The sequence below is a fragment of the Sparassis crispa genome (genome assembly GCF_003851025.1).
Source record: "Sparassis crispa DNA, contig_000004F, whole genome shotgun sequence".
NCBI lineage: Eukaryota > Fungi > Basidiomycota > Agaricomycetes > Polyporales > Sparassidaceae > Sparassis > Sparassis crispa.
The window spans coordinates 2,394,363-2,406,418 of NW_020939751.1; the positions used below are offsets into that span (position 1 = coordinate 2,394,363).

At 54.2% G+C, this 12,056-nt stretch overlaps 4 protein-coding genes across 4 annotated transcripts; 1 reads left to right on the top strand and 3 right to left on the bottom strand.

The window, feature by feature from the left end:
• Positions 1 to 1,724: 1,724 nt before the first annotated feature.
• SCP_0508140 (hypothetical protein) lies at positions 1,725 to 7,160 on the bottom strand (the record flags this gene model as incomplete). Its single annotated transcript, XM_027758870.1, has 5 exons — positions 1,725 to 2,441; positions 2,499 to 2,641; positions 2,697 to 6,539; positions 6,590 to 6,755; positions 6,813 to 7,160. 5 exons carry the CDS (start codon positions 7,158 to 7,160, stop codon positions 1,725 to 1,727), a joined length of 5,217 nt encoding a protein of 1,738 aa, XP_027614671.1.
• Positions 7,161 to 7,345: 185 nt separating this feature from the next.
• Positions 7,346 to 8,702, top strand: SCP_0508150 (hypothetical protein; the record flags this gene model as incomplete). The annotated part of the gene is made up of 6 exons (XM_027758871.1): positions 7,346 to 7,377; positions 7,454 to 7,468; positions 7,529 to 7,563; positions 7,621 to 7,971; positions 8,027 to 8,493; positions 8,550 to 8,702. 6 exons carry the CDS (start codon positions 7,346 to 7,348, stop codon positions 8,700 to 8,702), a joined length of 1,053 nt encoding a protein of 350 aa, XP_027614672.1.
• Positions 8,703 to 9,051: 349 nt separating this feature from the next.
• Positions 9,052 to 10,824, bottom strand: SCP_0508160 (L-galactonate dehydratase; the record flags this gene model as incomplete). Its single annotated transcript, XM_027758872.1, has 8 exons — positions 9,052 to 9,133; positions 9,194 to 9,340; positions 9,395 to 9,460; positions 9,513 to 9,734; positions 9,782 to 10,248; positions 10,299 to 10,419; positions 10,475 to 10,739; positions 10,791 to 10,824. 8 exons carry the CDS (start codon positions 10,822 to 10,824, stop codon positions 9,052 to 9,054), a joined length of 1,404 nt encoding a protein of 467 aa, XP_027614673.1.
• A 595-nt stretch (positions 10,825 to 11,419) lies between these two features.
• Positions 11,420 to 11,963, bottom strand: SCP_0508170 (hypothetical protein; the record flags this gene model as incomplete). Its single annotated transcript, XM_027758873.1, has 4 exons — positions 11,420 to 11,544; positions 11,602 to 11,692; positions 11,744 to 11,798; positions 11,848 to 11,963. The coding sequence occupies 4 exons, from the start codon at positions 11,961 to 11,963 to the stop codon at positions 11,420 to 11,422; spliced, it is 387 nt and encodes a 128-aa protein (XP_027614674.1).
• Between the last annotated feature and the right edge of the window lie 93 nt (positions 11,964 to 12,056).

Genomic DNA, 12,056 nt, shown 5'->3' on the forward strand with positions numbered 1-12,056 from the left:
AGGCATGATTGTTTGCAAAGCTTGCGTCAGGGTCTCGCTGCACGCATCTCATCACGCAGTTCATTCAGGACAGCGTGATCACACGAACATCGGGCCCTCCATGTCCGCTGTCCCCACACCGTGGCTGGCAGAGCAGTTCCGTGGAATAATCAGTCTCGCATGTGTCACCGTGGGTATTAGTGCGGTCGACGCACCCTGAAGAGGTGCGTCTGTTCTGATCGCGCGAATACGTTCGCTGGGCTGGATCTGACTGCTGACATTGCTAATCCTACTAATCCGGCTGGCGCGTGTACTGCGCGCGGGGTCTGCCCTTCTAACGAAGTCCGCGCGTCGCTGGAATCCTGGTCGCCTGTTCCTTCCAGGACCCTGGATAATCCCCCCAATTTACAAAAATCTGTCCGGCCCTTTTTTGGCCGGTTTAGGGAGTTTTTTGTCCGGAAATAGCGACATCCTCGCTCTGGGGACGTCCATTTTAGGCAATTTGTGGCTATTTTTAGCCTTTTTCGGCTTTTTCCGGCGATTTTCCGGCGATTTTTGCCCCAGAACAGTTCCATGTCCGGATAGTACGACGGCTACATGGTCCTTAGGGGGTCCATTTGTCCGGACATGACGACGGCGTGAGGTCGATTTTCGCAAAAATCTGTCCGGATTTGGCGACGACCTTTGTGGGGATTATCCAGGGTCCTTTCCTTCCCTGCTGCCAAGCTTTCCAGTGGACCTCCTCTTCTGCCGCCGGCTGGTGAAGAACCCGCAGATGCACAAACCTTACCTCCGTCCTCCCTGTGCTTCACGTGCTTATGGGTGTGAGCCTGGGCTCCTGTTGCTCGCTTCTATGCTCATGCACTCTGTCGTCAGCGCGCTCACTTACAGCCGTGCATCGGAGGTGGCTCTGAAGCGCGCCATGTGGTCGTTCTGATTCCACCTCATCACCGACCAGCTTATATCATCGCATTTAACTTCATTGCGATACGGCGTCTTGTCACGACGATCACACGGCTCGCAAACCAGGTGAACCGTCTGTTCTCACGCTGGACAGTTTGCTCTCCTGAATGACCCCCAAGTTGTCTTCGCTCCTGCTGGTGGTCGCGCTTGTCAGGGACTGCTGCCTCACAGCGCTCACTTTACCGCGGTTTGATGGCGTCGGCTGAGCTCCCTATCGAACCGAGACATCCAGCCTGCCAATCATCTCCGTAGCCTTCCATTTCCACGTTGTGGTACTTGTGTCGAGACAAATATATATTTTTCTCATCATGGCTTAGTGGTGAACTTCAGGACGCACGAGTACTGCTAGTTTTCGAATCTGTACAGGTATCGTTTACGTAGGATACGATGTTTTCGACTGGTCTTGCTCAAGCCCGTTTCGTCATAACATGCTGCTCGATTCCCAAACTCGAACATACTGTATGTATAATACAAGATCCCACAGGTATGGGATGGCCGGGGCTGCATGCGAACAATTCTTCTTCTACCATATTATAACCGAAGCAAAAGGAGTGGCCATTTATGCGTACTCGCACATAATAACTGGGTACAAGTATCTGCGCTATCAAGCGACCAAGAAGGTTTAATGGAAAGTAAAAATGAACAAAACGGGCATTAATAAAATGAGTGTAGGAATGTAAGGCAATGCCGAGCAGGGTGTAAGAAACGGATCGAGCGAGTGGGTTAAGTGGAAGGAGAAAAGAACATACGAAAGCAAGCGCGAATAACATAACGCAGCCCTACTATTGGTCATGCGCCCCAACAGATATCCCTGGAACAGCTTTGGCCGACCGTCGCGTGCCAAACCGCGAGAAGAACGAGCCGCCGTCGTGCGACGTTGAGCTGCCTGCACGGGATCGGAAGGACCACGCAGGCGATGCGGGGCGTGGCGGGTGCGCGTCCTGCACCATCGTGTCGAGATGCTGATCTCGCGAGCGTGAGGCGTCACGAGGGGTATGGGTATGGTGATGGTGATGATGAATCTTCCCAGAACGTCCGACTGTGTGCCGCCCATCGCAGCACGCACGCACGTTCTCGAGTCCTTCGAACCCATCGTCCGACATCGTATCGTCGTGCAGCTCAAATTCAACGTCGTCGTCGTCGTCCTGTGGCGCAATTTGCTCATACTCCTTCGTCGGGCTATGCAGGTTGTCATGCCCAGCCCAGCGCAGGTATTCAGCAGCGGGTGTACCGGAGCGCTTGCCCATGGAGCCACCAAGGGAGAGCTGAGACTGACTTCGTTGGCCACGAGGAGTGACGTTCCATGACTCTACGCTTAGAGCGGTCCTACCACTAAGTGCGCTGCGCTGGCTTTGAGGACTCGAGATCCCACGAGGTTGCTGGCTCACGTCATCCGGCAGCTCGCCATTGAGAGACATTGGGCTCAACGGCGCAGGAGCCGCGCCTCCAGGTGAATTGACAGGCGCTGCGCCGGGACGTGACAACAAGTACTTCAATGCCTGTGATTGAAGAGAATGATTAGGTAGACCCAGCGGTTACGAAACGAATCAACACACGTTAATCCAGATATCATGGCGCTCCTTTGTTGGCGCAGTGAACTTCATCTCCCGCTGCGGAGTTGATACAACAACGCTATACTGATATATACCTGGTGGCATGGGGTTAGGATCAAGTACCGCTCTGACATTCTCAATGTAAGCTATATCGTATTGAGCGATCAGTCATCGCACTCCCCTCGACGAGAGATTACTTACCGCTCTTCGCGCTGGACTCAGAGACATTGGACGAGCCTGGATCCGCTGAGCTCCAGTAAAGAGTTCTCGTGTACGGATGCACCCAGAAGAAACGTTTGTGTCTGCTCGAGCCGTGGCCTTTGCCAATAGCGCGGCGTGTGTACTTATACAAGAACTCGCCAATCATTGTCTGCGTGATTGCATGGATGATGGCTGGATCTGTCGAGTTGCCGCTGCGGTCCATACCCATGGTACGATCAGGTGTGGCGGTTGCTGCAGGACGTTTCTGCGAATGCTGCTCGGAGACATGATCCGAGGAGATGGAAGAACGCTGAGACCCCATACTCTGCCGACCAGAAGTCAATGACGTGGAAGAAAGCTCGCGACGCTCTCTTTCCCGGACCCCAAACGACATCGTCGAAGGCGTCGGGCTGGACAGCGGCGCCCGCGCCGCAGCATTAGCGGCAGACCTAAAGCTGCTCGTTGATGGCAGTTGGCGGAGACCTTGAGATGGAGGCATGCTGCCGTGTTGTCGGAATCCAAAGGCACGACTACCAGGCACCGCCAGAGCAGATCCAAACGTCGGCGTCGTTGCACGTTGTATCAATTCTGCGGGCGGCGGGGAGGAGGGACGAGGAGGGGGTATCTCATGTGAGAAGCGCTTCTCGGGTATGAACGGAGGCGGCAACATGGAGTTAGGTGGCGGAGGTTGGCGAGGAGGAGGGGGGAGGAGCATCATCGGCGGGCGAGATTTATCAATTACATTGGGTACGTTAGATGGTGTACGGGACCGGCTGACGAGATCATCCATTACGGACGATAGAGTAGATTCTATCGACTGTCTCCTATCAGAGTGAGACGTACGAGGACGGGAAATGAACGTCGCATTGGACTCTCGGATGCTGGCGTTAGATGAAGGAGCGGAGACAATTGGTAGCGACGTGGTAGTAGGACCGGCAGACGATGGTGGCGAAATGAATTGAAATTGCTGAATGCTCGTTCTCTGCTGTTGACTGGCGTTGCTAACACGGATTAATGCTGGTACAGGAGTAGGTGACGGTGCAGCGGTGGGGGCTGTTGAGACTGACGCTGACATAGGCACTTTGGCAAGCACGGCAACAGGCGCTGGATCAGGATCTGAAGGGGAGGCTAAGGCGGGGAATGATGCAGAAACTGATACAGGGACTGAGGCAGGGACGGCGGACGAGCCTGGCGATGGAATTGGAGAATGGATGTAGGAAGGGCCTAAGGGTTGGCCTGAGGCAAGGGCCGAGGAAGAGCCTGATCCTGATGCAAAGACTGGCGAAGGGACTGTCACCGAGACGGACGGAGGAACCGTTGCGACCGGGGGTGGGCTCCACTCATCTGTCTGGATCGACATCTCCTTCAACTGCGGTTTAGGTTCTGGCTGGGGTTCGGGAGGATGCTCAACCTTCGGTTCCTCGGGTGCAGGTTCCGTGAACTGCAGCTCTTCGAGGATGTCTGCGGAGACCGCCTTGTCTTCGTACATCAGTGCAGGTGTAAAGAATGCGGTTGGTGACATTGGAGATGGTTCCACCATGTCAATGGCAGAAGATGGCGCTGTTATCGCCTGACGACTGGGTAAGCGGGAAGCCTTGATACTCTGATTGTCTTCCTCGTCTTCGCTGGAGAAATCATTGTCTGACACCGTTCTGATTGAGTGGAAATCATCCATAGAATCAGTTGGTGTAGTCAGGGACATGCTCTGTCTGGCGTCCTGGTAATCATCCGCATCAGTTGGCAAGACAGAGCCCGTCTCCGTCTCAGAATCATAATCCAAATCGTGAACGTCATCTACGGACAAGAGCGACGACGCTGGGAGTGCGTGAATGGTGGTGTCGCCACTGGAGTCGCCGAAGGATAAGCTTTGTTCAATTAGCGGAGGGTTATCAACCTGTACCTCGACCTCTGCAATTAACACGGAGGTCTGAACTTCCATTTCCACAGATGTAGGCAGGGGTGTCTGAGTATCCATGTCAACCTTGGCGATATGCACTGATGCTGGCTCGGGAATTGTCTGTGTGTCAACATCAACTACATCCACCGTGGAAGTTTGCACTTGAGCCTGGGCCAAGGTGGGCTGTGGCTGCTCAGGCTCAGGATCGGTGTTGGTACTGCTCGATGCGTATACTTTCTCGGGCACGACGACTTCATGCTGCACGCCCACGTTCAAGAGAATTGGAGAGACCTCCTCGTCTGTCTGGAGTGATACGTCAGACTTGACCGCCTCAGGTAATGGTTCAGGGTCAACCTGAATCGCAATCTCTGTTGTGGCAGGGGAGACGAGGATAGGCGGAGGAGGCGAAGGAGGCGAAGGAGGCGGAGGAAGGACTTCTTCCGGATCAGTCTGGCAGCCGAACTCTGCAGTTTGGATGTCATGAAGAGTCTCTTGTTCGGCGACAAGAGAACCATCCAGAGATGGTTCCATAAGACCGAGCTCGTCTGCGAGAGCCTCTGGTTGGCCAACCAATGAAGGTGGCCGTGTCTCCTGGTATGCTGCCCCACCTCTGGACCGCCGAGGATGAGTCCCTCCTCGCGACGTTCTGGCGAGGACCGACCGATGAAGAGGACTGCCGTTCGACAACACAGAACTTCCGGATGCTGACCGACGGAGGACATTCGCGAACACTGGATCCAATCCATCCACGCTCGTGCGATTCGAGGGTATCGGGGGAGATGGAGAAGCCTGAAGGTCTGGCTCCTCTTCCTCATCTTGTTCGACCTTGTTGGCATTAGACTCGGTCTGAAATGCAGCAGGAAGCGGCGGTACAGGTGGAGGAGAAGATGGTTCATGAAGGTCGTCATCATCGCCGTTGTATTCAGAAGACGGGCTATTGGCAGCCATGCCCAGCCGTTGAATAAGAGTGAGACCAACTTTGCTTCTGCCTCTACCTCTACCGCGACCAGAACGGTAAGGTGTGAGGCGAAGCCTAGGCTTCGGCCGTTCATTCTCTTCTTCGATCTCTTCGACCTCTTCCTCGATGGCATATCCAGGAGACGAATCGAGTTTGCGTTTATACTCGATCCGCAGTTCCTTTTCCCTCTGTAACGCGCCCTTGAGGGTACTGATCTGCCTCTGCGCGTGAGCCAACCGTTGCTGCAACGCCTCGTTTTCATTGCTAGGATGATTGGGAGCCAAGAAGGGCTTCGAAGGAGACGGTTCAGGAGAAGAGTCCCCAAATTCAGAACCAAAGCCTTCGGGTGGAAACAGTGAATTGTCGAACCTCTTCCGGTTGTTGGTCGAGGCGCCGCCTGTAGTGCCGCCAAACACATCGTCCTCATCGGCATTGCTGGGAGTCAAAGCATCCGGGCCAACGGACCCGTTCGGCGTCAATGGGGAGCCCAATCGAGGGAACCTCTTCGCCCTCGCTGCCTCAGCCTTCATTGAATCGAGTGTCTGCTGCAAGTCCGACTTGTCGCGTTGCAAGCTGGCTGCGTGCTTCCGCGAGTGGGCGACCTCGGTCTCGTGCTTGGCTTTGAGCTCGAGGAAAGCATTTTGTTGCCGTTCCGCCTCATTCTTGTGCTGATCAGCAGCCTCGCGAGCACTGGTCAACATCTTCGTAAGACGCTTGTGCTCGCCCTCTAGGCGTTGCACCGCCGCTTGCGAATCAGACAACTGGGTGCGCAGTTCTTGAAGGGAGACCTCAAGGTTCCAGTTCTCCTCTTTGAACTTGTCGGCGGACTGTCCTTGCTGGCGCAGTGTCGTTCGGAGATCCTCCAGGGTTTTCTCAAGATCGTCCTTCTCCTCTTTCATGTCCTGAATTGCCTTGTCCCGTTCTGCAAGCAGGCTCTGGAGCCGACGCACTTCCGTGAGTAAACCACTTCCGATCTCGAAAGCAAACTCTAACAGCAGAATGAGAGATGCTCAGCAAGCTAAGGGAAATGGCACCCACCGACGTCATCTGCACGATGGGCAGCATTCTTGGCGCGACGCGAAGACTGAACAGCGGAGGGCCCTGCAGTGGACGCCTTCGATCGTTCGAGCGAGCGGTCGACCTCGTTACGCGAGATATCCATGTGCCGGGACGCAGGAGATAGCTGCGTGCCGTTCGTGAGTGGCTATATCGCGTTTCTTTCAGCCTGAAGAAGCTACTGTAAGGCGTGGCTGCAACTTGCCTTTTCCCAGAACAGGCTTAAGAGCTGCTCATTCTCCCCGTCCCAAGCTTTAATGGTGTGTGCCAAGTCGCGGAATCGCTCGCGCACACTGACGTCAAGATCGTCGTCGTCGGCGGTCTCACCCTCGAGGTCCATCTCCTGCAACTGTCTGGTTCGTTCCTCGAGTTCCATGCGCTGCGCAAGCAGCTGCTGCCCGAGCGTCCCTGCTTGCTGAAGTTCTTTTTCCTTGTCGTCCAGGAGATTCTGAAGATAAAGGCGCATGTCGCCGGGGGAAGAAAGAGAGGGAATGGGTAAATCAGACATCTTGGTGGCTTCGACACTGTCGTCGCCGTCAGAGAAGGTGGGCATCGTTGGCTTTGACGCAGCCAACGTGCGGCGGTTGCAGAGCGTCCTCTCTGCACGCGTCCCGCGTCCCAATCCTGTCACGCCGTCGCCTTCAACTTGTCACGTCACGATTGCCTTTCTGGTCACCGCGAGTCGATCATCACTTGTTGTCATCCTCGACCACGACCACGACCACGACACCGCTGACCATGTCCTCCGCGAACGAAGAAGACGGGAGCCCGTACGAGTTGCTCGGGGTCACCCTGGAGTCCACAGAACAGGATATCCGTACTGCTTACCGCCAGCGCTCGCTCAAGGTCCACCCAGACAGAGTATGTGCTTACCCTTCTCATGTGTTCATTTCGGTCTTGAACGTTGCTCTCTGACCCAAGTCTCCTTGACAAGAATCGAGGTAATCCAGATGCAGGTATGGTCTTCTCCCTAGGCCTGCCCCCCAAATCTCGCTCACATTGCACTCCCTCAGCACGCAAGTTCCATGAACTCAACCAAGCGTATGAACTCCTCCTCGACCCGTTGCGCCGCATGGCGCTCGATGCAAAGATGCGCATCAAAGAAGCACGCAAGGCCCGGTTTGCCAATTACGATGCGAAACGCAAGGGCCTCGTCGAGGAGCTCGAAGAACGCGAGCGGGCGCTCAAGAAGGTGCGTGTGGAGAAGGAACAGGAGCAGAACCAGCTTTGGAAAGAGAACGAGCGCATCATGGAGGAGGGTAGAAAGATTCGTGAGGAGCGTGAGAAAGAGCTGAGAAAGAAGGAGCTGGAGAGAGAAGAGACGGAGCGGAACGCTAGAGCCTGTTTAGAGCCTCCTGAGTTAGGTGTGTTATCTCTCCATTCCATTCGACCTGTTCTTGACTCCCTATCAATGTCCAGGCTCCCGCGACACAACTGTCAGGTTGAAATACCCCCTCTCCGCACGTTCATCCCTCACCACTCCCAATACCATCAGCGCCCTTCTATCTCCCTTTGGTGCTGTTGACGAAGAGTTAATCCTTATGTCACTGAAACCCTCGCCGCCCAAAAAGCCAAAACGGGCAACAGTGCTCGTCCCGTTTCGTCAGATCGGTGGTGCTTTCGCGGCGGTATGCGCCAGTGGTCGCGCCGAGCGTGGACTTGCAGATATTGAAATAGATTGGGCAGATGGAAAAGAACCAGAATTAATTGGGTGGCTGAAGAGAATGGGCAAATTGGGCGGTGGGCAAGCAGAGCGTCCAGATTCGATGAAGCACCATATCTCGCCTGCCCTGACGGCATCCACATTCAGATCCACTCCAGCTACAAGTAAAGACAAGTTGATCCCACCAACGTCCTCATCATTCACAACATTTCCTTCCACTTTCGTGCGTCTTCACACTCTCTCCTTCATATACATTCCATTGATGATGGCCTGCGCAAGCCTGACCTTGATGCTGCGCCTCCGATGCCTTCCTCTGCCAACTTAGGCAGCACGGCAGGGCTAGATTACGAATCTCTTACCCTCATGCGACTCCGTCAAGCTGAACGCGAAAGACTGGAACGAGAGATCAGGGAGCGCGAAGCGGAAGAATGACGAAATATTGTGTACAGCCGTTCCAGTTCTTGCCCTCCATTGCTAGTACACCTGTTTATGGATTAACTCGCCGTGAAATCTGTACGTTGCATTTTAACTGCGAGTATTAGTTTTGCCGCGAGAGCCGAGACTCTGCTTCAGCCTTCATAACTCACGATGACGCATCCATGCACACCAGCTCACCGAAACTCTGTTCTGAAGTCGCGCACCTTTTTTTTCTCAGGTCACGCGAAGATATGAAGACGATGAGCAAGAGAATGAAGATCAGTGATATACAATTGTTGTAAGAATATACAGATACATTCTGCTTTTTTCCATCCAAAGCACAAATTCGAACGTGTGATGTCCACTAAGCCTTGGCTCGCGCATTCACCCAGTACGACCCATGCGGCCACTCGAATTCGGCGATACTTGTCTGGTGCATTTCGATGCTATCGCAAGGAACACGTCAGCGATCTTGACCCTTCAATAACATGGATGATGGGGATTACCTGTAGCCCTCCACTGGGTTGCTGGGAACGTTGTACCGCCCGTTTTTGTTGATGGAGCAAGGATAGAGGAAGTGCTCGTGCAAGTGGTCGACGAATTCAAGTACATTACGTTCCATTGTGCCGGAAATGGCGATGTAGTCGATGAGACTGCTCATTTAACGTCGTCAGACCAGTTCGAGATACGAGGTCCGCTATCCTGACCTTAGGTGGATCACATATTCACAGAGACCGACACCTCCTGCATGGGGACACACGGGCACACCAAACCTGTCAGCAGTCTCGTCAGCACTCGCGGCAGCAGCAAGCAGAAGAAACACACTTAGCCGCCATTAGCAGCACGCTTAACACCTCGCTGACACCGCCGAGACGACACGAGTCGATCTGACATACGTCGATGGCCTCAGCCTGCAATAATTGCTTGAATACCATGCGATTGTGCGCGTGTTCACCGGTGGCTACGCCAATACCATACGGCTTCAGCGCCTTGCGAATTGCAGCGTGACCAAGAATGTCGTCGGGCGCAGTGGGTTCCTCGATGAACCTATAGAGCGGTCAGTCTATGTATTGTATTGGTCTTACCTAGCTTACCATGGCTTAATCTCAGCTAGGCTCTTCACGTAGTCTATGGCTTGCGGGACGTCCCATACTTGGTTCGCATCGATCATGAGCACACTACCTGTGGGCCCCGCATTTTTGCCCACCAGCTCTGGGCTGTTCGGATCGCGGGCCTTGTGGCCTGAGGGGAGGTACTGTGGATCATCGATGATAGACCGCATGATTTTCCCTCTCCGCAGGTCCGAGTCACGATCTGCGCCAACCTTCATCTTGAAGTGGTTGAAACCGGCCTCAACAGCCTCCTTGGTGAGACGCGCGACCTTCTCATCGCTGTATCCCAGCCATCCGGCCGATGTGACGTATGCGGGATACCCAAGCTCTTTGACTCTGGCCTCCCGCTCCGCCTTCGTCGCAGCTTTGGCCTTAAGCATTTCCAAAGCTTCCTCACGCGTGATCGCGTCCGTGATGTATCGGAATGCAGTGGCGTTGACGAGCTCCTCCTGTAGCATATATTAGGCACCGTACTACTAGAGGAGGTAATGAGACGTACGGGAGTCATGTCTACGACCAATTTCCAAAGTGGCTTCCCGCGAGCGCGGGCGTACATGTCCCAAAGTGCGTTGCCTACTGCACCCAGTGCGATATGAATCACACCTTTCTCAGGGCCGATCCTACATCGACAGAGATGGTGGACGACCCAGGCCCATACATAAGGACAAAACATACCATCGTAGCTGCGAATCAGCCGAGAGATAATCCCACGTCATTCCCATGTTGGCAAAGAGTTCCTCAACCTCCTTGCCAAGTAGACGGTTCGCCAGTTCCTTGATTGCCATGCAGACGATATCGTTCCCTCTACCGATGGTAAAGGTCAAACCGTACCCGGTGAGATCCGTCGAAGTAAAGAGTTTGACATAGGCAGCAGAATAGTCGCAGTCCGTGTTCATGGCATCCGTTCCATCTCCGGTCAAGGAGGTCGGGAACCTGATGTCTGCAGGGCGCTGGTTAGTATGGAACGCAGTACGTGGAAGCTCACAATTACCATGAGTTTCGTACCCTGTAATCTTGACAGCCATGTTGGCTGGGGAAGGGGAGAGCGAAGAGTCGAACCGGGGAAGCACCCATGGTCAGGAGTGGATGTACTTATAGGTCTGGAGGAGAGCAAGGTCGGTCTGCCGGTCCGGCCGGGCCGCTGCGAGTTGCGGTTCACAAATATTGCAAGTACTCCTACTGTGCACCCGGGGTGTGTGTCCACAGTACTACGTCCGCTCTACCTATGGTCGCACAAGTAATATATCGCCCACAATGCTCAGAATATTTCCCGGTGCGGAAGACGGGACCCGCTATTCACTCACTAGATCAAGTCTCGGTCTTCCGAAGTACTCACCTGATCCTAGGCTGAGTTCCCTCTGCTCCTAATGCCGTCCATTTCGTTGGCATTCCGGTATCAATCCAGGGTTTTCATCGTCTCCAGGGTCGCAGGCGCGTCCGCCCGAACATCTCCCGCGCAATCTGGATACGAGCGTCGGTCGTCCGACTTCAATTGCTCTCAAAAACAGACAATGTGATCGATATTACTTCCAACATAAGTGCAGAATATATGTCTCAAGAGTCGCTCGTTTTGACCGTAGCTTGTGCCAGTAATCTTGTGCACAGACTCGGAGGTTTACGTCAGACCTGAGCGGCGTAAGCCCTGGGCCTAAACGCAAACATCCATTTGCGACCCCACGCGACGACCTCGTCTTCCCCCCACGCGAATCTGAGCTTCTCCATGCCGAAACACCATTCTCGATGTTCTGTCCGGACGCCTAATTAATCCCATACCTTTTATTCCATATATAGCTGCGACGTACTGGCCATCAGGGTGTAACGCGGATCCTCGAAGTTGATGATGGACGGAAGGGGAGACTGCAGATGAGATGAGACGATCCCAAGGACCAGATCCTGCTGTCACGTTGAGTGAGCTCTTTGCAACCGGGTGCGTGACGTACGTACTGCTATGTCGTGCTGAGCCTTGAAGTACGATGCGATAGTATCTACTGTCTCAGGCCTATGGAGATCAATTAGGGCGAACGATATGCATGCCAAATGATACCCACCCGTCCGATTTGACAGTCACTTGAACGACGTGAGGGACAGACGTGGGTCCGTCGTCCGGGTCCAAGAAGATGATCACCGTATCGTTGAGTGGTAGGAGAATGCGCGACATACTCATGCTTGAACTCGTTATAAAGTATTAATGTTGACGGTCACGGGAAGAGCGAGACTTGGTGGCTCGCTCTTTGTGCCACCGTCGTCAGTCGGCTGA